Below are 24,622 nucleotides of genomic sequence, written 5' to 3'. Positions count from 1 at the left end.
GCTCCCCATCTTCCCGAGAACACAGGCGGAGTCCAGGGCAGGAGTGAGCTTTACCGACACCATTCTGCAGTCTACAGAGAGTTGCCCGGCCACACAAGAACCCGCAGGACACTGGTCAGGGACAGTTTGATTATGGCCACTTCCGGTCAGGGACATAAGAGCACATCTGCCTGGCTGCTGCTTGTTCATGGTCTTGAAGTCAGGAGAGTTTATTTCAGGAGGACCCAAGCCCAGAGGTGGGACCTGCTCCCAGACAAGAGGTTCAGAGGCCGGTGTACAGAAATGGGTGACAAGTAACAACACCAGCAAGGAGGAGAGAAGCTTATTTTTGCTAAGTTCACTCTTGTTTTCCCTTTTCATCACTTAATCAATATTAAAAACTCGTCCCTTTCCGCCTCCTTCATAATTTATAAACTTTTACGTCACCTTTGGAGCTGCCACCTTGTGGGTCTCCCTGCCCCCGTAGGACAGCCTTTGGCTAAACCCTCAGTCACCCTTGCTTTTCAGATCTTTACCCAAGCCTGTCTGTTCCTCCGACATCTCTCAAGTTGCCTTTACAGCCTCGCGGTGTTTTCCCAAGTTACAAACCCCGCTTCCACCACTTTTCTTCACCTTCTTCTTACCTGGCCAACAGCAACTAGCCAGTGTACAGCTTGCTCTTCCCTTTCCCATTCAAACGACGCAAACCCACGTCTGGCTGGCAGACACCTACGTCCCCTGTGCTGTGAACATCTACATGGCTCTTCCGGAAGTGCCTTGGTACCTACTGGTCCCTACAGCTACAGGGCTGTCTTGTCACAGACTGTTTGTCCTACAGCACCTCCCCCTTCTCCATATTTAAATCTCTCTATAAAGAGTAATTGCAGCAAAGATAAAGGGACGTTAGGTCTTTCCTCTAAGCATGTGGTGGAAGCACTCACATTAGTAACAGAGCAAAGTGAACATAAGCCCCAGGACGAGGGCAGGCAGCAACTCAGATGCAGACAGGCCCCCTCACTGTGGCTGGGCACAAGCATGGCCACGCGGGCACCCCTGCAGCTCCAGACAAGAGAACGGGTCCCAAGTGGGATCTCAGGTTAGTTCTCTGAGTCTGTGAAACAAGACCATTCCCTACTCACATACACATTTCCTTACACCAGTGAATCCTTACACTTCAGGCATTTCAGTCTCACGAAAGCAAGAGAACAACCTGACACCCATGAGGAAGCCCCAAATGCTTCCCTGCAAACCAGAGTCTGGGACTGGAAGATCACATCAGAGAAAAATCCTATCTGAAAAAAGTGAAGTCACCAAGGGGCAAAAGATGCAAGAACGCGGAGTCCATGTGTTTTAAAAATTTGGCACAAGAACAGATGTAACTAGTTTCTGTCTAGTTTTCTGTCTTTCACTCCTTGAAACAGTAAGCTCTATGAGGACAGGAATGTGTGACAAACTGCATACCAGGCAACCTACGGGGAAGTCCAGTCACATCAGGTGGATGACTGACCTTGCAAATGGCTCCAGTGTCACTGAGTCACATTGCTGGTGTCCATTAGGACTGCTAGTTCCAACAACTGTGGCCTAAATCAGATTCTGAATCAAGAATGAAAGCCATCGGTCATCCACACGGCAAGCTTTTTGGAAATACCCAGACGCTACAGTTGAGGTCAGGGTCACCTCCCACCCACAACAAACGAGTGTTCCCACCGCCAGGGCCGGCTCTTCCCAATTCCACCAATGGCCCCGGGATCTCCATCCCTTGGTGGAGCCGTGTGCCCTGCGGGTCAAGGTCACAGTTATGCCATTCATGCTTGTTTGAAGCATGAAATGTGGAGCAGGGCTCCCCCTGCCCTCGAGGGTAAAGGAAATGCCACCATGAAGGTCCTGCGTGACTCCAGAACAACGTGAGTGGGAGACGCAGACACGCAGCTTCTCCGGGCTCAACCCCCTCCCACAGGAAAGACACGGGCGCGCGAAAGCTGCAGGCCAAAAAGATAATGCGACGCTTCCGGCCATGAGATGCCCTAGGAGGGGGGAGAAGAGAAGGAACAAAGACATCATTGTGGCCAGAAAAAAACGAAAATCCGGCAGGGCTCTGTCCTAACGAATGATCCCAAAATGAAATGAGACTAACTTTTCTCCCTTGGCAAATGTACTACAGGCCAAGGCACAGCCGCTTTGGGGAGAGAGAAGGAGAGTGAGAGTGAATGAGAGACAGAAAGAATGTGCATCAGCTCTGGGCCAGACTTCATGGTAAGGATGAAACGTTTATGTCTCTTCTCTCACTTAACTGTCATATGAGAATTACTGAGACAGACCCCAAATTGTGCCCGAGTGTCCCTTTTACAGATAAAACAACTGATGCTTTAGAGGTGTGCTACTGGGGGTCCCTGAAGTAGACACGCGGGATTTTTTGTATCCATGCAGTTTTGGGGGGGTGAGGGACCATCTTGTGTATCAGATTACCTGGAAAGGTCAAGAATCCCTGGATTATGTAACTTGACCAAAGTCAGCCGGCACAGAAAAGCCGGGATCTAAGCTACCATGTGATTTTTAAAAGGTCTCGAAACCAGGCCTGATCCTAAAGTCCCCCAAGGTTTGCTGCGAGACAAAGGAAGAGAACCTAGACGTTTCCTTGGAGTTGAGGAGATGCAGAAGCAGAGGACGTGGGCGCTGGGTCACAGCAGAAGGTCTGAGCACATTCACGGGGCTTTTTCACTCTAACCCAGAGGTTCTTCAAAGCGATTTCAGCTCTTGGAAACGTTCAGTGTACGAGAGCGACCTTTCTTCGTGGAACCCCCCCTAGTCCCCTCCTCCCTGTCTGCATCTTTGATACAAGCACAGACCCGCCGACCTGCAGCCCAGCTCTCCCTGAAGTCAGAAAATGACCTGGGGATGACAGGAGAAACATTAAACACCCAGATTCCCTAAATTATAGTCTTTCTGGAAGGAAGTTCTGCAGAATATGAATCGCCATTGTCTTTGGGGAGGGGGAAGTCTCATCCTTACAGGCTGTGGGATTTCCCAACCCCTCATACACATTGCAATTTTACAAAGAGTAAGCATGTCTTGCTTTCCTTATTTCGGAGGGTCTGGTGTCAAGTCTCACTAACCCAGCATAAGACTATCCGGTCGGCGTCCTTAGCCCCAGCCCTAAATGTTCCGGAAACCTGTCATCTGTGACTCTGCTGAGAAAAGCACACCCTTAGTTCTACTCCACACAGCGAATGACAGCAGGGTAGCATGTTATGTGATAACCCTGAGTAGTTTCACTAAATTTAGAAAAACCAGAACTTCTTAAGCAGGGTCGGGGAAAGTCGAGAATAGCATCACCCAGATAAGAGAACAAAGGAAAGGTGCACTTTATCAAATGAGAGAGGCGCGTTCTGGGTCACCCTGAGTCAGAAGACACGTACTGGCTCTGGAGCGTGTCCCCCTTCTATCCAGAGGATGGAGAGACACACGGAAAACCTTTTGGAAGACAAAACACGCCCAGCTCTGAGGGCTGTAGGAGCAGTACTGTGTGTAACGCTGCTGTGAGCTAGTGCCCCCTTGGAGCCAATGAGCAGGCAGCTCCACTCTTCCTCCATTTGTTGCTGATAGCAGTTTAAACCTGTAATCCACATTTGTTTCGGATGGACCATCTGTTTTTGCGCCTGTCGTCATTTCCTGTCAAATTTCTAGCCAAGGTGAAAAGCAGCGGACCCAGGGAGAGTACGATCTTTCGCGAAAACGAAAGAGAAATGATGTTGTACGTGACCAGGCACTTTTTTGTCAAGGTGGCAGCTTTCCTCTTCTGATGGTGCCCGCGGTCAGTGCACAAACCTGCTCAGGTGGCTCTTCTGGCGAGTTCTCACTAAAGGTCGCAAGGGGGTGAACGTTTAGAGACGCAGGAAAAAGACAGCGGCAGCGGGGACACAGCAGAGTAAGCGCGAGGGGCAGCGCAGGCTCAGAGCTGACCACAGGACCCACAGGGGTCCAGCGAGAGGACACTGGCTGAGCTGCTCGCCAGCGGCACAGACCCTGGACCAGGAGCCACGCAAGCAGCATAGGACACGGTCCCTGCTCCACAGAGGTTTACAATTTTAGGGATGAACAGTCAGCAGATACTAAATAATCAGCCAGACAAGGCCGTCAAATCTTTTCGGAATATGAGATAAATAAACAGTACGTAATTATAATTATGTGTAAGACTCTGTGGTACAGATTAAGCAGTATATTCATTAAGAAAACTGGGAGACGAGGCCGATAAAGTGCTTTCAACGATAACTTCCCTTCCTACCCATACCTCCATCTTGACTTGCTCTCTCCTACTTATAGCGCCAGCACCCACCTAGGGACCCATGCCAGACACCACACAACCATCCTTAGCCGCTTTCTCTCCATGTCTCCCAGATGGAACCGCCTAAACAGAACTAAGTATCTCACTTGTACCACCATCCGCCCTCCCCAATTCCATTAGCACAGATCCTCACCTGTCACCTCACATGAGCTTCACCTTCAAACCCTTCCATCTTCCACCCAGGAGCCAGTACTGCTTGCCTAAAACAGGGTGAGGTCACATGACTCTGCTAAGTACAAGCACCTCATGGTTCCCGGTTCCGAGAGGGAAGTCCAAACTCCCTTCCTCATGGAGAACGTGGGTCGCCCCAGTCCCCCTGGGGAATTACTTCCACCCTATCCACCGGCTCACACGCCACGCACTGGCCACAGAGAACATCCCATGCCCTTTACACGCTGGCATATCAGCAGTGTTCCGAGTCCGTGTCAGTGGTCTTTTTAGGAATCTTTTCCTGTTAGACAGTGAGACCCCTTGGGCACAGAGCATGTCCCGTTCCCCTTCGGCTTCTCCGTCTCCTTTGCTCCACCAAGGGCTCACTAGACCTCTGTTCACCTAAGGAGTCAGGGAGACAGGGCCCTACTGTATGTACAGCCTTGAAGATGAAGGGAGGAATAATCCCCTCCAGAAAGGAAGACAGGTAAGCATGGGGCAGGAATTCTAAGAATGGACAGGAGAAACAGCTGACCACAATTTGATGCAAGAAGAAGAAAAATGAGGAGGCCGTATTTCCACCAGAGCCAGTAAGAGGAAGGAGTGGAAGGTGAAGAGGAAGGAGGCTGTGCCTTCCGAGACATCCCAGGGCAAAGAGGGGCCTTCTCCCCTGCGCCCCTCAGAGACAGGGCAGAAGACGGAGAGTAAAGGAACAAGGACAGAGAACTGTATTCGATTTAGCAGAGAGGAAAGGAAAGCTCATCAAATGACCTCACTAGGGCTTACGTTAAAGTCCTGCGGGACCGGAGGAGGGAACCAGACACACCGCACAGCAAGATGCTCGCCAGAAGCCCCACGTTCCCTTCTGCACTCTGCACTCAGCTACCGACCCATCCTGCTGGAGCTTCCCACAACCAGAGGCCCACTTACATCCGAGCACACCGACGAGATCAAGAGGTGCCTGTTTTCCAAAAATAATGGAATTAGAAATGAATTAAGATTTACCCTAGTCCCAACTTTCACATTCCTAAGACCCTGCTCTTCAGGCTCTGGCCAAGCTGACGCTTATCTTCCTTCTTATACGAGAACCGCTTCTTTGGTTCCTTTCAGTGTCCCTCATTCACTCTACCATCAGGGGCATTTCTGAAAATTCTTTTCACTCTTTCAATATTCTGGATTGTCAAATTACTTAATCCTCCAGAAACTGGCAAATAATACATAAGCTTTAAAAATCAACTTTAATGACTATACTTCTTTCCTTTTGCCAAATATTTCTACCTATTGATTTTTTATTACCATACATTTTTCCAAATAATCCCATTTAAAAATTCAATTCCTTACTGAATACACTCAATGTATCCTTCCACTAGATTCTCATTAGTCACAAAGGGGAAAACAGTGACTTTACAATGGATAACTAATCACCGTAACTACTGACTCTTCACTAACATAACAAAGTAATCACTATCTGTCAGCATATCTAACTCATCAAAGTTGACATCACCAATAAAGAGACAAATCAATACCACGTCCCTTCTGATACAATGTACTAGGAAGAACAACATCACTTTTTGGGAATTTCTACCAAAACGCAAAGCCTGATTCTAATCATAAGGAAACATCAGACACCCTCAATTTGAGGACACTCTACAAATTAACTAACCTCTACTCATCAAATATGTTGAGGCTGTAAAAGACAAAGGAAAGAATGAGAAACTGCTCTACGTTACAGGACTGTAAAAAGAGATGGACATCCAAACACAACTTGTGATCTGGGATTTTTTTCATATAAATGGTATAACTGGGAAAATTTGAAGAAGATCTGTAGATTACCTAGTAGTTTTGTATCAGTGTTAATTTTTTGATTTTGACCATTTTTCTGTGGTTATGTAAGATAATGTCCTTGTTCTTAGGAAATACACATTAACATATTTGGAGATCAAATGGCACTATGTCTGAAATATACTCTGAAATGGGCAGAAAAAAATAAAAATGTGTATACCTCCGTGTGTGTGTGTGTGTGTGTGTGTGTGTGTGTGTGTGTGTGTGTGTGTGTGTGTGAGAAATCCTCCCGAAAGACAATAGGCAGGGGTCATTTCTCCTATTCTTTCATACTTTTCCACAGAAACTAGTGTTTACACTAACAGGGGCTTAAACAACTGAAAAGCTCAACACGCCCCAGTATTTCCAGAGCAAAGATGGGGGAAAGAATGGCCCCTGAGTCACCTTGAAACGATGCTTGGAGAGGATGTTGAACGTTACTGAAGTACATTTAAAGCCTCCAGAATATAAGTTTGCATTTGCACAATACAACTTCCCTTTGCAATGAGGATTGACATACATTATTTCCTTTTATCTTATTAGTATGATGGGATTTGTTCTTGATGAATCCGTAGCACTACAGTTACTCATCATCATTCCATTATCACTACAGGTTTATAGATTTTCCCCTTTATTACTCATTTTATTTTTTCCATCAAGTATATTTCATATACGAGCTAGTAATTACCAACTTCTCTATTCCTTACACTTAAAGTTTGCCTTTTTTTCCCCTGATCATAAAAGCAATAAGTGCCTACTGTTGAAAATCTTGAAAATACAGAAAGTGTGAAGGAAGTAAAAATCGCCCATAATCAGTGATAACACCTCAATATATTTATATATACTTTAAAGGAAACTAGGACAATTATATATGATTTGGGGTCTTGCTTCCCTGTCTATTGAACTTCCTTTGATATCCTTAAATATTAATCAAGAACATTATTCCTAGTGGCTACCCAGATTTCCACCACATTTTCATAACACAGTTGACTTAATCCCCTCCTTATCTTTTAAAAGATGTGTGGCAGAGGCTCCTATCTGCCTTCCCAATAACTGCTCTTCCTTGTGACAGAGCACGCCTTTTATTCGGGGCGGCAATACTCCCAGTTAAAATCTGCATCTCCCAGTTTCTTCTGTGCCCAGAGAGTGTCACGTGGCCAAGTTCCAGCCAATGAGATGCAGGAGGAAGTAACTGGGTGATGCTTTGGGGAAAGCTCTTTGAAGAATCGAATTCAGGTGGTGCCTGTGCTTTCCCCTTTCCGCTTCCTCCCGCCCAGAGCACAGATGGAGCGGCCATCCTGAGACGATGAGGACAGCTGTGTGGAAAGATGGGCGGAAGCAGGGTCCCTGCTGACCCTGTGCGGCCTTCACTCCTGCACTTGACTGCTCTCCTCCCAAGTCTGCTTGTGTGAGGGAAAATGAAGCCCCTAATTCATGTAAGCACTCTTGGGGTGCCTCTGCAACTCACAGCTGAATGCTGTGAGATAAAAGAAGAGATGTATTTTTGTTTCCCCACCTTCTACTGTCTTCAGAGTCTACACAGCTTTGAAAATATGAGACTAAGACCTCACATACAAACTAGAAATTCTGTGGAATGGCCAGGTCTCTCCTCCTCTCATGGAGGGCTGCCTAAACTGTGGGTAAGAGCCTGCAGGGAATGACTCGGGCCTGCGTTTGTGCATTTCTACTGTTCACACAACCCCAGCTGACAGTGACCACGAAAGCTGCCCCTCACTGGTTCAAGTCACTCTCATAAGACAATTCCAAAGTGACAGGCTGCTGCGCTGTCACTGACACTCTCCTGCCTGGACACAGCCTGCTGGGCACAACAGGTGCCTGCAAACCTGGGACAGTCTCTGGCTCGGGCTTTCCTTCTCAGAAGACACACTTGGTTTGGGAAGCCGTCCACCCAACACAGCTCCTCATGGAAGCCCGCAGACCCCAAGGGAACCTGTATGGAGCATGTGACAGCCCACACAGCCTGCCAGGGGCCAGGTCATTCACTCACGCTAGCGGCTGGGTCGAACCCTCCTCAGTGCAGTTTCTGCTTGATTCGAGGAACTGGAGTCTCAGCCACCACTAGGAAAGCTGCTTCTCTACTGATGAACCACCCACCACCCGCCACCCAACAATGGCAGAGAAAGTACTGTAAAGCCTGAACGTATCCCAGAACTTCAAGACTGGTATGTATTAAGGTTAAGTGAGCTACCTGCTTAAGTCAGGTTTAAGGAGATGACAATGCTTTCATCCCACTGCTTTAAAAAAATGGCTGAAGCGTGCAAGTCCAATTTCCAGCCTCGATGAGAACACAGGCGTGAACACAATCTCATCATTCCCAGGCCATGCAACATCCCACCTGGTCTAGGTGCTGGGATTCCAAACAGTCACGCCTCCATGGGGTTTTCCAGTCACGGAGGCGAGGGAAGACTGGGCTGAGGCCAGGGGTGACTCCAGTCCACACCCAGGTGATCTGGGACAATTCACTTTGAAACAAGCTTCTTTTATTGCCCTAAACGGAAACTTAGCCAACAGTCCCGTTCCTCTAGGATCCTACCTGCTCTGTTTCACCATCATGTATATAGGACAGTTTTCCTACCCCCAAAACTAAAGACTATTTTTATCCCAACTTTGCTGTTTCATAAAACACACACACCACCTCAGGGATTTTGACCTAAAGTAAGTCTTCAGAATATCCAGGTTCATACATTTCATTGTTATAAGGGGTAGAAGAATCTAAGCAAATTCTATTATTCTCTATAAATTTAGGCTTCTTTATAGCTAGAAATGGCTTGGGGATCCAGTCCATTTGAGAACCATGATAAAGTAAGACAAGAGTTGAAGCTTCCTCTCTCTCTCTCTTTAATGAACACCAAGAGCTCCCCATGGCAAGTGTCTGCTGGAAGGGGCCGGGAAGCTTGGGAGATGCCGGCCACGTTTCAGGGTTGTCACGGCATGCCCCGGTCAGACCACCGTCCCCAGCCACGCAGCCACTTCCTCCCCACGTGGCCGTCCCCTTAGAGAGTTTATTAACCAAGTGCTTGGGGGTTTGTGTATATTTATATTACCTCCTCTTCTCTCCCCTCTGTTCTACCAGGGCACATTGGGGGAAAAAGTTATGATAAACTTTAATAAAAACAAAATTAAAATGATTAAACCTTTCATATCCGTTAGAGATAATCTCTCTTCTGCTGGCTGGTCAAATCTGGGAGAAAACAAATGCAAACCATAGCTTGCTGCTGCTTTTCAATCCAGGTCCCCCCTCCCTGCCCAAAAGAAACAGACAGAAAAGGCTGCCTGTGGCCAAATTTTTAAAATAAATTAGATTTGTCCTCACACACGGCAGCCAGGTGTGGCTGAAACTTTCTTTCCAAATATCCAGGATATATACCAACATCCTTCCCTCCAGGGCCCTTTCAGTGCGAGCCTGACAATCCCAAAGGGACCAGGACCGCGAGCGGGGAGGAGTGACCCCCGTTATTGAAAAAGAATCACTATTTCCCATTTTAAATTTACTTAGCCGTGTAATACTGCCTCACAGAAGGGAATGAAGGCCCTGCACCTGCACACCATCTACTGGAAATACACACACGCATATACACACACCCCAGTCTGCATTCCTGATTAAAGCAAGCCCAGGAGAAAACAGTATAGTAGGGCACAAATCTTCCTGGTCTTATGGGTTCTAAGGAAGTCTTCAGATCTGCCTGGGGTCTGGACACATGTCCACGGAGAGAAAAAATGGCTGCAGAATTAGATCAGGCCTGTCTGTCAAAGGCTGGCTAGACACGCAAGTCAGAGCGAGGTCATCAGACACCCAGAACGGGATAATGACCTCTGGACACACAGCGCCAGGGACACCAAGAGAACACAGGTGTTAGGGCACTGCACACTTTCTGGATTATGACACTAACTAGTGAAATGGAATTCTTGTCCAGGAAATACACATCACCCTCTGACACACGGAGACGCTGTGTGGAATGTGAACGCCCATCAGAAGGTAGAGGGCAGGAGGAGATGGAAGGTTATTACTTCGCTCTAGTCATCCTAACACATACCCCGACCAGAGCCAGTTTCTCCCTCTTCACATATGGTGTTTATGTTGTAGAGACAGCTCATCCTCGAGTCTAAAGGACACGAGTCTGTCCTGTGCTTCACACTTGCGTGATGACTCACCAGAAATGGATTTTGTTTTATGAAAAAACCGCTGACCCCTGGGCTAAACCAGAGAACTCCAAAGAGCTACTGTGATCCCAGAAAGTGGCTTCTAAGCAGTTCAAGGTCAACATAGCCCCTTCCACTTGCGGTCATCCTGGCTCACAAGCACCCTGCAGAGACTGCACCCTGTGGTGCCCCCTCTCCTCCCTGCCTGAGGGGCTCCTTTACTTGGGGGTGATGGGGAGGGAGACAATTCACATCTGTACGACAGTGGACATGCAAGTCAAGTTTCCATGGTAACCAGAATAGTGGAACTTGCACTGTCACTCCCCTGCTTTGACCTTTCCCATCTTGATGGGAGCAAATTCCAAATCCCCCTGCATCCTGCCATGGTCCACAGGACCGGGCTGCTTGGACCACAGCTCCCAGCCTGCCAGCCCTCTGCCCGCCTTCCCCGCTGCTCCTCCAATCAGCCGAGGGGCTGCGCACTTGCTGGGCCCTCTGCCAGGGCTGCTCCCGCTCAGCTCCGATGTCACCTGTCACCTCCCTGGAGCGCCTTATGTAACACCCTGCCCCGCCTCGCTCTATATTTATAGCACCTTGCACACCTGACATCATCTACTTGTTTATCTGCTGTCTGTCTCCCCCTTACTAGAGGGCAAAGTCCAGACTTTGCATTCTCTCCCTGCCGGCGGCTTTCCCAGAGCCTAGAGTGGCGTGTGGCCATACTAAGGACACGCCCAGGCATGCAGGATTAAAGAGCTCCACTTCTGGACTCAAACCAGTCGCTTCTTCCCCTGTCGTGGTTCTCTTCTAAAGCAAGGCAGGGCTTCCCTGGTGGCGCAGTGGCTGAGAGTCCGCCTGCTGGTGCAGGGGACACGGGTTCATGCCCCGGTCCGGGAAGATCCCACATGCCCAGAGTGGCTGGGCCCGTGAGCCATGGCCGCTGAGCCTGCACATCCAGAGCCTGAGAGGCCCGCGTACCGCAAAAAAAAAAAAAAAAAAAAGAAGCAAGGCAAGTCAGATACTGTCTTTTCCCTACTTGTGCCTCACTTCGCCTCTTCATTTCCAAACTCTTCAGCACTTGCCCATCCTCCTTATACCTCATTTCCCTCCCTTTGTCAAAAATCACGGCCCCAATTTTGATTTTGTTCTAAATTTAACTGCCTACACAGACTTCATTGTTTTGTTAATAATTCAAGACCCACCAACCCAAATTCCAGCTCACGTCTACCGCAATATCAGCATGAAAATATCTGGGGCGGACACAAGCTTGCCTGGTCCATGGCCGGGCCACACCCTCATCACTTAAGTGCCTCACACAGCTCCTGGTACAGACCCCCACCCAAACCCACCAGGGCAGGGCTGCCCTCCCCATTCTGTGCGGTTTCTCAGTCCTTCTTGGGTTGACTCACACAAGAAAATCACAAAAGGGTTTTGAATATTAGGAAAACCGCGCGCACCATTTCCAGTTCTCGGAGAAAACCAAGGCTTAAACTCTGCTGGCTGGAGAGTCACAGATAATTGCTGCCCCTTCCCTCACCTGTCTGACGGGTTTCTTCATTTCTACCCTGAGAGGATCCGGCAGTGGATTATACTCCTTTCTGGATACGAAGAAGCCTGTCCCTGGGACAAAGCACTGCTCGTCCCTTGGGTGAGGTCGTCAGCCCACACGACGGAGGCAGGACACAACGGGAAGAGCGCTGCCCTGAGCCTCTGTCTACAGCAGCACCACCCATGAGAACGTCCCGAAGGACGTTCTTCCTCCTGTCTGCACTAACACGGCAGCTCCTAGTCACACGTGGCACTGAGCACACAGTCTGGAACGGGGGGGAACCTGGAGACTTGAGACCTACGATGGCTGAGAAGCAGTGAACATGCCCTGCTTTACACTCTTGCAGAGGAAGGCCCTTCTGGAGGTCGGCCGTGAAACCTGCATCCCAGATTCGCATCTGGGAAAGCTGAGGGTTGGGGAAGAGGATGTACCTGCCCTATGGACACATGTGAGGGGTGGGCCCGAAATGAAAAGGGTGAAAACTCACACACTGGGGCCTTTATCCTGGAGGATTTGACACAGATAAGGTAAAAACCACATGGAGTCAGAGTCCTTCAGGTACTTCCGGCAACCGAAAAAATGCTTTGGATGGAAGCCCAACCAATAGACACCGTGTAGAATTCTCTACCAAAGCAGGTCGCAGAAGGTGGAAAGGTCTAGGGGGCGGGGGGGGGGGGGCACTCACTCCAGCCAGGACAAAAACCAAACAGGGCCACTAAACACGATCCACAAATCCACAAGGGAGCTGTGCTTGTCCTTGAAAGCACCAGTGGGTAAAAGAGAGGAGTCGCTACTGCCATAGATCCTCCCACAAGAGCCTCATATGTGACAGCCTACCTGGAGAACCCTCGACAAGGGCAACTTGTCCCCAGGCGCAGACTGCCAAGTTTCACAGGCACGAGACTATCCCTACATGGGGCTGGCTGTGCCCCTGGGGCCCATCAGTGGAAGGTTTGAGCAGAGGCTGTGTCAGGACAGGTGAGAAGACTCCTGGTTCGACGAGCTCAGTGGGCACAGCACTCTGACCCCTTTCCTGATCCAACAAGGGGACTCCTCTGGAGTCCTCTCCAAGAAGCTTGCTCTGTTTTTTCTTCGCAGGCCAAGGCCCTGACCGAGGACCAAGGGCTGGGAGCAGGAAGCTACGGAGGGACCAGCAGGTCCTGACAATGCTGCGCGAGGGCCGCGTCCAGGGTCTCACCACCGCCCTCCGCCTCTGCGCCCACCTCCACCTCCTGCTCTCCTTCCACATCCAAAAGGACCACAGATAAAGAAACAAGACACTGGCCTCAGAGGTCAGAGAGTCAATGTTACGGCTTGAAATGTGTTCCCCAAATTCATATGTTGAAGCTCTAACCCCCAACACCTCAGATGTGACTGTATTTGGAGAAAGACCTTTAAGGCAGTGATTAAGTTAAAAATGAGTGTTAGATTGGATTAGGGCTCACCCCAACTGATGTCCTTGTAAGAAGAGGACGTTATGACATACAGAGAGACACAGGGCTGAGCACAGAGCAAAGACCATGGAAGAAGAGAAGCAGGCGTCTGTATGCCAAGGAAAGTGGCCTCAGGAGAAACAAAACCTGCCAACACCTTGGACTTCCAGCCTCCAGAACTGGGAGTAAATTAAGTTCTGTTGTTTAAGGTACTCGGCCTATGGTATTTTGTTATGGCAGCTCTAAGCAAACTAAGGCAGTCTGAAAGGACAAACTCTGTCCTAAGCAGAGGATTTTAACCCAAGGAAAATGGTGAGAGCAAAGCACATAGATTCTTTTTGTGTCTTCGTGAGAGGGCAACAGATCCGGATAAAATTGAGTTAAAACAACAGGCAGGCCTGTTCCGAGAAAAATCGCATACTGTCCAATTTTTAATATTCTAATTACAGCAGAAGTCAAGGATCTTTTAAAAGCAATAAATACCTCTTTTTATTAACAAACACACAAAAGGTCTCAAGATACAGTCTTGAGGTATAAAACTATAAAAAAAAAAAACTATACAAAAAAAAAAAAAACTATACAAAGCCCTTTAACAACCACTCTGAAGGATACATCTTTACAAAGTCCTTCCCACCTCCCTCAGAACTGCTAATGGATTAGGCTAAAGTGGCAAAACCCAAAGTAAAAGCCTATTTGAAAACGTATTTCTCCCATACTGAGAAAAACTGAGGGGAAAAAAAAAAAGCAAAAAGAGAAATGGGAAAGCAATAAGGAACACACCCTACGCAGCCCGGCAGAAAGCAGGTGGCAGGTAGGCACCATATTCTTTAAAACGGAAGCCAAAGAGTTGGAAAGTGCAGCCCAAACCCAGCCTGGACCTGCAGGATCCCAGTGGAACCCAAAGCCAGGGTAAGTGTGTCATGCGCCCTCACAGCCGGCCAGCGCTGTCCGTCAGAACCTTCTGAACTGTTCTAGAAATCTGTTCTGTCCACCAAGGTAGCCATGAACCACATGTGACTAAGAAGCACTTGAAATTTGGCTAGTATGACAAGAGAGACTGAATTTTAAATTTTTATTTAACCTTAATTAATTTAAACTTAAATAGCCACAGGGGGCTTGTGGCTGCCGTGCAGAACGGGCAGACAGAGAATCTGGAGAAGAAGCCTCCTTGCTGCTCTCAAGGGATCTAGAAACCCAACGACCAGGGGACTCCGGACAGCGCTTATTCTGATTTGGGAGGCCAGAAAACTTTCCACTGCTAGTCAATGTTTGAAAAAATCATGTGGGACTATTATAATTCTCCTAATTGGGTCACAGTTTGAAGGGGCTTCTTCCTTAACATCTGTAACTCCGAGAAGAAGGCTTTGAGCTATTTCTGTAAGCAAAGAGACAGAGGCATGTTCTATTTCCCTGGCCCCCTGCCAAGGTCAGGAACAAGTTTAATATAACTAGCCCAAGAAATGGATTCTTTAGACATTCCTAAAGGCAAAACAAGTACAAATCTTCCTTTCTCTTGAAAAACTACATTTGGGCAACGCAGGAGGCGTGAGGTGCTGGGATGAGGGTCTGCCCACGTGGCGGAGGACAGTTGATGATGACCGCCCCATCCTGCTACCGCCATCCCCAACCCACATGAAATCCAGGTGCACAGCCCTAACCCCAGCCCAGCGCAAACACCGACTCACTGGCTAGCTACCCATGTTCATCTGTCAAGATGCAAACTTTCAAGCTCCTTGGATACCCCTTTCAAAGGTGACTTGGCAGAAAAGTTTCACTGAAGTGATACTTGGTGTGTCATGACATTCTCTGTCTCCCTTGGGGATCCCTGCGTTTCTGGGCTCTCTGACATGCTCACAGCCCTAAACAGGAGACCCCTAATGCTCACCCTCAATATCCCGCCTCCAAAAGGACCCCCAGTCTCTCCTAATTCCAGTTACCATCAGCGGGCGCCTTTTTTTCTTTTATCTTTTTGCTGTGCCCCTTGGTATCACCCTCCCTGGAAGGGAGCCGCCACAGCGTTGCTACCTCTCAGAGTGGGCAGCACAGGGTGGCGATAAGGGCACACACCACTACCTACCCAAGGGGACAGCATGCAAGACAACTAGAGCCCCCAGCTGAGGACAGGGCTAACCGGGCAGGCAATGTCTAGCCATACATACAGCCCAATATATAGGCAATGTATGCTCCAGGGCTGTATACTGAAATAAAACCAAAAAACCTCGACAGCTTTGAACCTCCCATGAAAATAAAGCAACTAGTAAATGGTGGATCCCGAGTATCAAAGGGCGAATAAATGATAATCACTGCAACTCAGGCTACTGCAGCCAGATCTCAGATAATTTCTAAAAGGTGGAATGTCTTGGTGCAGACGCTCGTCTCTTCTGGAGAAGACAGAAGGGAAACAGAGTAGGTGGGAGGTCGTAGACCCTGGACCCACTGCCCAAGGACTATCCTGGTGATGTCACATCCTCTCCAGAGGGACCCCTCCAGACCAGGAGCATGGGACAGCAGTGAACCAGCACCCCGCACATGTCCACCTTCCAACACACCAGATCATTAGCATACTTTGCAGAGAGCAAGCAGAAAACCTTAATTGTCCTTAATTACCCAGTTCAAGAAAGCTCCTAGATAACGGCTCTTGGACTTCTTGCCTGGTATCCACATCATCTCCCTGACTCTGGCTTCATTATATTCCTAGCTTAGAAGCAACAGCCTCTCCAAGATGCCTCTTCATAACAGACTCTGGCGTTCCAGGGAAGACAGTGCCATCACTACCAAGCTGTTTTGTATGGAGAGACAGATCCTTAGCTTCTACACCGGCCTGGGGTGTGGGTGCCTCTGTGTGTGCGTGCACATGCACGCCTAGGCATGCACACACATGGACGCCTAGGCATGCACACACGTGTGGGAGGAGGGGAGAACACACTAGCATATACTTAGAGGAAGGACTAAAACAAGGAATATGTAATCAGAAGCCATCACAATTACAAATGTAAATGAACAGGCAATTGGCGCTGACCTTTGTAGATTGTTAGAGGACTAATTAAGGCAAATCAGGAACTCCGTTCCAACGAAAAAACAAGGCAGTATACACCCTAAGAAGTACTCCTGTGCTCTTCACGTAGATGCAAAATGCAAGCAAGTCAGACAGTAATCAAACGACGTATACTTTATACGGGCAAACGGAAAACTATCACCATGAACAAAAGACAACCAAGGTTCACCCCTTGGTTTCCTGTGAGCAATTTTGCTAATAGCTCTGTCAATGAGCTCCACCACTATCTGAGCTCTTGCCATGTGCCTGACACTCAGATCCCACCCATGAAACAGCCAGATATGCCAATTACAAACTATGCTTAGAATGGTTAGTTCAAAAGCTTTAAAAAAATTAGAGTCAAACTATACCCTATTCTGTAAACTCCACTTTTCATTTAACAATATTATATTCTCTTTTCATGTCGATACAAAATGATGTCCCTTTATCTAAAAAAGCACACTGAAATTCACAATCCTATCCCAATAGTCCTTCATCAGGGAATGGATTGAAAACAGATAAAGTCATATTTTCTCTGCTCCTCCATGAGTGCTTAAATTTTCAGTCACCCCAATTTGTTCTGACATTCTTTTTCCATTTAACTTTTCTAGTTAGAAATACTTTATCCTACTTTTTCCCAAACCCCATGGACAAGACACACAGTCAAAAGGAAAAAGGAAAGAGCGTAACTGTGCTGGTTTTATGAAAACAGTGCTTCAGAACTGGCCACAACATATTTTAGTGCTATAAGAAGAATGACACTGAAATTGCATATAATTTAGCCATTTACAAAAAAAAAAAATGCACTTCACATTCAGAGGGCAGCCTTATGCCAATTTTGAAAAATCAAAACAAAAACAAATGAGAAAGTGGAAAACAGTACATTTTCTTATTCTCTTAAACTGTATGAGTTAAGCAGAACTCCCTGGAAGTTGGTTCAAAAAAATAACCCATCAAGTGAAGCCGGTGAGTGTTCCAGTAAAGGTTGTCACCAAAACCACATCATCACTTGGCCAGCTGTGTCTGCCTCCCTGACCCCAGGAATTCACTACCTTGAGCGCCAAAGATGTGTCAGTGAAGGAGGCCGCCGTCTTCCGCTCCAAGCAAAATATTCCCCTAAACTCTGAATGAGCGCGCCCTCTGTAAACTGAGCCACCGTCCAGTTGCCCCGGATGCCTGGGCTGGCGTATTATGCAGTGGACCCACACCAAGAGCTGAGAGGAGAGCAGCAGCTGTGCTCCCAACTCAACGTCTCGCACACAGTAGGTGCTCAATGAGGAATCATTAAATTACTTCTGTGCGATGTTCGGAGGTTGACGTCTCTGGGAAAGAAGTAGTTAAGGCGAGGGTAAGAGAAACAGGAGGAGGAAAAGGAGAGGAAGGCTGAGGACAGAAACACAAAGCACCTCTTGTCTTCTGGAAGCCCAGGGCACTGATAGAGTGAAATTAACTACAGTTTCACCCGGGAGCCAGAAATGCCTTTTTAATAAGCAAACAGGGAAGCTGATCCTACACACGATCCACCTACGAGAGCTTTCCATCTTTCAAGAGCTTCTGGTCAACTAAGGGGAAGCAAACAGCCGAAGCCAGCAACTGGGAGATACAACCCAGGGTGTGGCCACAACAACAGGCTTTCTCTTCCTTTATCTGTGTGTGGGGATGAAACAGAAAGGCTAAATCCCAACAAAGTCAGGAGAACACTTGCTCTTGCAGAAAATACACTCAAGCCACAAACTGAAAGGCCAGGTCACACACAAAAAACGTGGGGATGCAGTGAACCTCATCTAGTTTGGTCACTTTCTTTTCTCTGAGATGTATAATTCCAAGACATGCTTTTTTAAGTGGGAAGGCCGTGTGTGTGTGTGTGCGCACGCGCGTGTGTGTGTGTGCACGCGTGCGTGCGCGCATGTATGTCTGTAGCGAGGACGAAGCCCATCACACTCGGTTAAAGACAATATAATACAGGACTCAGCCTGCCCACTGATGGAAGGGTGAAGCTTGCCCACAAGCAGGACCATGTAAGGGAGGGTGGACTTCTTACTAGCACATGGTCAGCAACCGAGACTCAGTCCTTTGGTGCAGCAGGGCAGGACCTAGACGCTTTACGTCTGGTCATGAGGCCTCTCAAGGGGTTAGAGGGCCCATGGTGGGTGTAAGTCCTGGCCGCTGCCACAAAGTGCTGAAGGGCACAGGAGACCTTCACAATTTCTCCTTCTCCACACTTCCATGTGGGCTGGCAGGCTACGTGGTAAGCCTGACTGATTGGAAAACATGTGGGCTTAAGTTAACAAGTAAGATTTGAAGAAGTGATACTTCTGTCACCCACTGGGAAGAATCCATGGTAGAGTCCACTCCATCAGCCTCAGCAAGGGAAGCCCTGCCCCCTGCAGAAGGCGGCAGGAGACTGGGGTCTGAGGTCCTGGGCGCAGAGAAGGAAAGGAAGTTATTTCTGATGGCTTTTGTGTAAAACTTTCTGGTATGTGTACAAGACAGGAGGAAAGAAAAGGAAGGAAAGGAGAGAGAAAACCATCGTTTAACCAGATGATGACAGAATACCAGGAACGAAAACCCTAGACAGCGCCACCGCTTATACGCGGCTTAGAGTCAGAACAGGCAGGGCTCCTGAAAGGTGCCCAAAGATTCCCTGAGGCCGCCTTATGCTACATGAAGGATGTTTCCAGCTGAAGATTAGTGACCCCATCCTTACGTTCCAGGGGAGAAAGCTGGGAAGACAGGCATACCTCAGAGATACTGCAGGTTCGGCTCCAGAGCGTTGCGGTAAATCGAGTATTACAATAAAGCGAATCACACGAATTTTGTGGTTTCTCAGGGTGCATAAAAGTTACATTTACACTATACTGTAGTCTAGTAAGTGTTCAACAGCATGATGTCTAAAAAATGTACATACCTTAATTAAAAAATACTTTATTGCTAGAAAATGTTAACCATCCTCTGAGCCTTCGGGGGGTTGTAATATTTTTTGCTGGTTGGAGGGTTTAAAATATTGCGAGAATTACCAGAACGTGACACAGAGACACAAAGTGAGCAAATGCTGTTGGAAGAATGGGGCCCACAGACTTGCTCCATGCAGGTCAGCCACAAACCTTCTATTTGTAAAAGAACGAAGCATGTGGCGCACAGTGAAACGAGGTATGCCTGTATTTTATAAAGTTTGTGTTTACAGAACTTGAAGCTGATGACTTTCAATGTCTTAACTCTACTAGGCCCACAATGTCCCTTTTCTTGAAGACGTTCTTCCAAGAAGTTTTTAACAGTCAATTCCCGGCGGGAGGGAAAAGGATATATTAAAATATATAAGATGAGTTATCTTAAATGAGTTTCTAAAACGGAACCGAGTTACTGTTAATGCCAATATGAGTACTGTCTACTAATTTGTCCCTTTTGTCATTAGTAAAGAGTATAAATAAACGTAGCTAGAGCGTATGAGTGGGAGGGGCGCAGGGTTGGGAGGGAGGTGGGTGGAGAGCAAAAACATGACTCCAGGCCAAAGACAATACAAAAGGATTTTGAAATACAGAAAGGAAGTCTATCATCTAGACTAAAGTTGCTCATACACTTCGGGAGGAGGAAAAAAAAAAACCCTAATACGCATTAAATGAGAGAAACCCAGAAGGCAATGGTGTAAGAAAGCAATTCCAGAGCGACTGCATAAATAGAAGTATTACATTATAAAACAGGGAACTGTTTGTTCCAGTCCATAGACCCCGGGTGAAATGGCAGCTGTACACTATTTAGTTTGGGGCACCTCATTAATAAAAAGGGAATTCTGAGCAGAGTGAAAGAAAGAATTGAGGGGCGAAAGGGACCAGCTTTTAGCGGAAGATTGAAACAATGATGTGTGCAGAGCTCGCAAAAAAAAAATTTTTAAACCCTGAAATAAATAGGTCTGAGTATATTGGCAGAGGAAGGAGAATCCTGTGAAATGACTTAATAGCAGAATAATGGGGAATGGCAGGCTCCAACAGGCCAAAATGCCCCAGTGGGGAGCAGGGACTCCCACAGCCAGATGGCACTGGCACGTCTGGGGGTGCTGGGCCCCGTCCCTGGCTCCCGTGCAGAGCCATGGGGTCAGACACGAAGCACAAGCCCCAGAGATTAAGACTGAACTTTAACCCAAAGGCGCATTTACCATACACATGGGAAGGCACAGTCAGTCTTGCAGCGACCTGGAGGTGACAAAAATCATCCTGGTACCCACACAGTACTTTCCCGAAGCAACATTTCAGACTGACTGCCGGGAGGACCGGCCCCTCCTCTGTGATAATCCTCCTCTAGCAGGGGGGTATATCCCACCACTGAAGAATCCGGTTTTGTTTATATGGAAAAAGGGAGCAAAGCTACAGCCAGGTGACGGAGACAAGAGCCATGGGCAGAGGGGTCCATAAGGGCTCAGGAGGGATGTCTCCAGGAGGAAACGAAGCTAACAGAGAAACTGATACAGCAGAACCTTCGGAGATGAGAAAGTGTCTACGCTGGCAGAGAGCCAGCCGTGAATTAATCGTAGGTACCTAGAAAACCAGGGAAAACAAAAAAGTTGTACAAGAAGGTAAATGAAATTATAAAACTCGACATGGCTCAGCTGTGATTAATATTTATAGAGGCAGAGTAATGAAAACACTGAATATTAATATGCCCCCAAATTATGATTTAATCATAATGGATGATGAAGGGAGGGGAAGATTGAGTGTGTAGGGCGCTGGGGTGTGTGGGTACCGTGTCTGTGTGTGTATGTGTATGAGAGAGTGTGTATGGATTATGGGAGGGTATGTGTGTGAGTGGTATGAGTGTGTGAGCTTGCACAATGGCATACCAGGAAAATCCACATCTTCTGGAGTAGAAAGCCAATAGATAATGTGTACAACTTACCAAAAAAAAATTTCTTTAATCAAGAAATAGTAGTAGAAGCTCGTTAAGAAATATGGAAATAAGTAACAAAAGGAACAATTAAACTTGAAAGGCGGTGCTCTGGGGAATGGGACTGGCGGGGGCTATGCCATTTTTCACAGTAAGGTTTATATAACTTTTTGCCTTTAAAAACCTCATAAAAACGTGAATGATAATATTAGGATTAAAGTCCCCACATGGCCACGACACGTGAGAGGCCGAGAGGACACGGCAGGCGATGGAGACACCAAAAGGCCTGAGTCTGCAGCCCGGCTAGGTCATTCGACAGCATGCCATCGGAAGGAGAAAGAGGTCTGCAGGGGAAGTTGTGAGCCCAGCGTGTATGAGGTGGCGCCCGTGAGAGGTCCAGGAAGCTGTCTGAAGGGCACACGTGCCAACACCAGGAGACAAAGTTTCAAGAGGCTGGGAGCCAAGGGCCAGGCCTAGTGCCCAGGTGATGACGGCACGTAGGGCAGCCTGAGGGCCACGAGCCGGGGTGGGGGGCGGGGGCGTGGGGGGTGGCGTGGAAGACACTCCAGAGCAACAGGAGGACAGGAGAGAAACACGTCCAGGGAGGGGCGCTTCCAGAAGGGAATGGGCAGCAATTTCAAAAGGCTCAGCACGTAGCCACTGGGCTCGGAAAATCCGAAGTCAGCGGTGACCTTCTCAAGGATGGTTTGATGACGGGAGGAAACGGGCTATGATAGGCTGACGTGTGAACAGGAAATGGACCAACACAGAGTGCTCTTTCAAGAATCTGAAGATGCTGTTGGAGAGAGAGAGTGGGACACAGGATTAAGGGAGGGCTTTAACCATAAATGGTTTTTAAAGAGACAGGTGACTGTCCTGTGCTCCCGACCAGAGAGAAAGGGACTGGAAGGCTAAAAAGATAAGAGAGAGGGGAGATTCTACTGAGTGAGGTCCCAGTGGGAGTGAGAGTCCCATGGGGAAGGAAGGAGAAGGGGACGGCGGATGAGAGGACAGGGTGGGAGGCGGAAGCGCGGGGTGAGCTCCCCTGGAAGGTCTCCACCCTCTTTGTGAAGTAACAGCCAGCACTGAGCCAGGAACAACTGGGTCGCTCTCAAATACAATCGCAATGTTTATAGCAAACACATGTTTCGATCTTCTTTGAAGTTCATTCTTACCGACCAGACTCGAGGTCACACACCGCCCATTCTCAATACTGAGCAAGACACAGCTTAGCGTCTGCTTTATGTCGATCTGAACCAAAAAACTGAATCTAGGGCGCACTTCAGAAGAATGTGGGGAGAGGGGACAAAACACGGTCTGTTGGCTTTTGCTCCCTGGGCAGCGGCTTGTGACACCTGAAGAAAAGTGTGGTGCTAAGTTCCTTTAAAAAATGGGAAAAGCAACAATCCCTGCGTGTCCCTTCAGAACACAATGGTCAGCTGTGAGGCTAGTCATGGACGTGACGGCCAGCTGCACCGAGCCGAAGCCCTCGGGAGGCCACTGCCCGGGCGGCCCCGGGCCGCCCATGCCCACGAGACCACTCACCGGGGTCGGTGGAGGGGCACCTACGGATGGTGAAGATCTGCCCCAGGTCTTCATCCTCCTCCGGAAGGCCCTTCTGCAGCCGCTGCAGCTTGCGCAGGCTCTCGCTGCGCTGATGCTTCATGGAGCGCACGTGCTGGATGAGGTTGAGCTTGGCCTTGGTAGAGTAGTTGCACAGGACGCAGTGGTAGTAGCAGCTCTCGCCCTCCACGCCGCTCTCGTGCTGCTGCAGGTGCTACAGGGGCGAAAGAGAGGGACACGCCTCAGGTAAGCCACTCCAAGCCCACCATGCCCTGGCGGCAGCCCGAGGATCCCTTATGGGGGCTGCTTGGTTTTCCCAGCGGGTCCTTCCCCCGCACTCTGTGAGGACAGGGGAGCAAGCTGACCCTCGTTCCCGTCTCCCTCACACGTGTCAGAGTGCTGAAAACGCTGACGGATCCGACCCTCCCAGTATAAAACTGGTCTTCCTGGCACAATAATTAAAGGTTCCTCCTTCCACTCTCCAAAGCGTCCTGCTTTATTTAGAACAGGGGTCGGCAAGCTATGGCCCACAGGCCAATCCACCCTGCTGCCTATTTCTGTAAATAGGGTTTTATGGGAACACAGCCACATCGGTTAATTTGTGTATTGTCTATGACTGCTCTCTCAACACCAGAGTTCCACAGTTGCGATAGAGACTGTTTGGCCTGCAAAGCCTAAAATCTTATTATCTGGCCCCTTATGGAAAAAGTGACCAGCCCCTGTTTCAGGGGATGGCCCACATAGTCACCTTACCTGTATAGAATCTCAGGTCAGTAACACAGAGGCAAAGCTGCTGTTTGGCTACTTCACAAGAAAGATGACTCAAGTTTTTGTATTTAGAACTACAGACTATTAGGAGAACCCAAAATTAGGTTTTCCCCTGGCTTAAAAAAAAAAAGACAGAAAAGTAAATTTCTCCAGACTAGTTTCCCTGTCAACATCTCAAGGTCATCTGGCTTACTGCTCAGATGGTCGAAATTACAGTCGGTGTTGTGTTTGTGTCAACACAGTGCTCTGATTTCAGGACACGGAAGCCCCAGAGCTGGCAGAAAGCAGGCACACACAGGACTAAAGTCCGGGGCGCAAGACAGTGGAGGCCATGGAAACAGTTAGCAGAGCCCAGACTCCTGCATTTAGGAGAAGGCCTCAAGATTATCCAGGCACAACGTTCACATCCTTTCGGGGCCTCTGAGAATATGCTGAAAGCTGTGGACCCTTTTTATTAGCAATTAGGGAACTGACACGCTCCTGGTATAGGAAGGCCGCCTCCTTCATTTCAAATGATTCATTTTAGGGGAAGAGGGAACCTTTCTATCGGGTGCACATAAAGCAGGAGAAACAATTCCAAAAAGTTTAAGTGGTTGACCCAAGGTAACCCAGCTAGTTAGTGGGAGAGAGAACGAGAAGCTGGGTCTCACGTCCCCCAGCATCCTTTTGGAGGAGGAAATTCAGATCATGTGTTTTATGGGCTCATGTTTCCACCTGTCCTTCCTTCTTTCTCCTCACCCTCAGCCCCGCCTCTAGTCCCCAGAGCCTGGCCCAAGGGACTAACTACACAGAGCGCACGATAAATGCCTCAGCACTTCTTTGTCCGGCCCCTCTCACTTCTGCCCACACTTGTTCTAGTTGATGCCCATGCCTGATAACTGTTTCTGGTCCTGCTTGGATATCTTTCTCGTCCACGTTATGCGGTGAGACACTGAGAAAGCACAAGA

General features: G+C 48.3%; 1 protein-coding gene across 5 annotated transcripts in view; it reads right to left on the bottom strand.

Moving 5' to 3' along the window:
- Positions 1-24,622, bottom strand: part of ZFHX3 (zinc finger homeobox 3) — a 280,930-nt gene that overhangs the window by 82,088 nt on the left and 174,220 nt on the right. For all 5 annotated transcript variants that reach the window (XR_009537287.1, XM_060132275.1, XM_060132277.1 and 2 more), the window contains one exon: positions 22,890-23,121. Coding sequence is in view for 4 of the 5 variants with exons in the window: in XM_060132275.1 (XP_059988258.1) it covers positions 22,890-23,121 (232 nt within the window). In the remaining variant the exon portion in view is untranslated. The remainder of the gene's footprint in view (positions 1-22,889; positions 23,122-24,622) is intronic.

This window comes from Lagenorhynchus albirostris, chromosome 19 (assembly GCF_949774975.1).
Source record: "Lagenorhynchus albirostris chromosome 19, mLagAlb1.1, whole genome shotgun sequence".
Taxonomy (NCBI): Eukaryota; Metazoa; Chordata; class Mammalia; order Artiodactyla; family Delphinidae; genus Lagenorhynchus; species Lagenorhynchus albirostris.
Note: the sequence above shows the minus strand (reverse complement) of the source record. Positions and strands in the feature narration are given on the sequence as shown.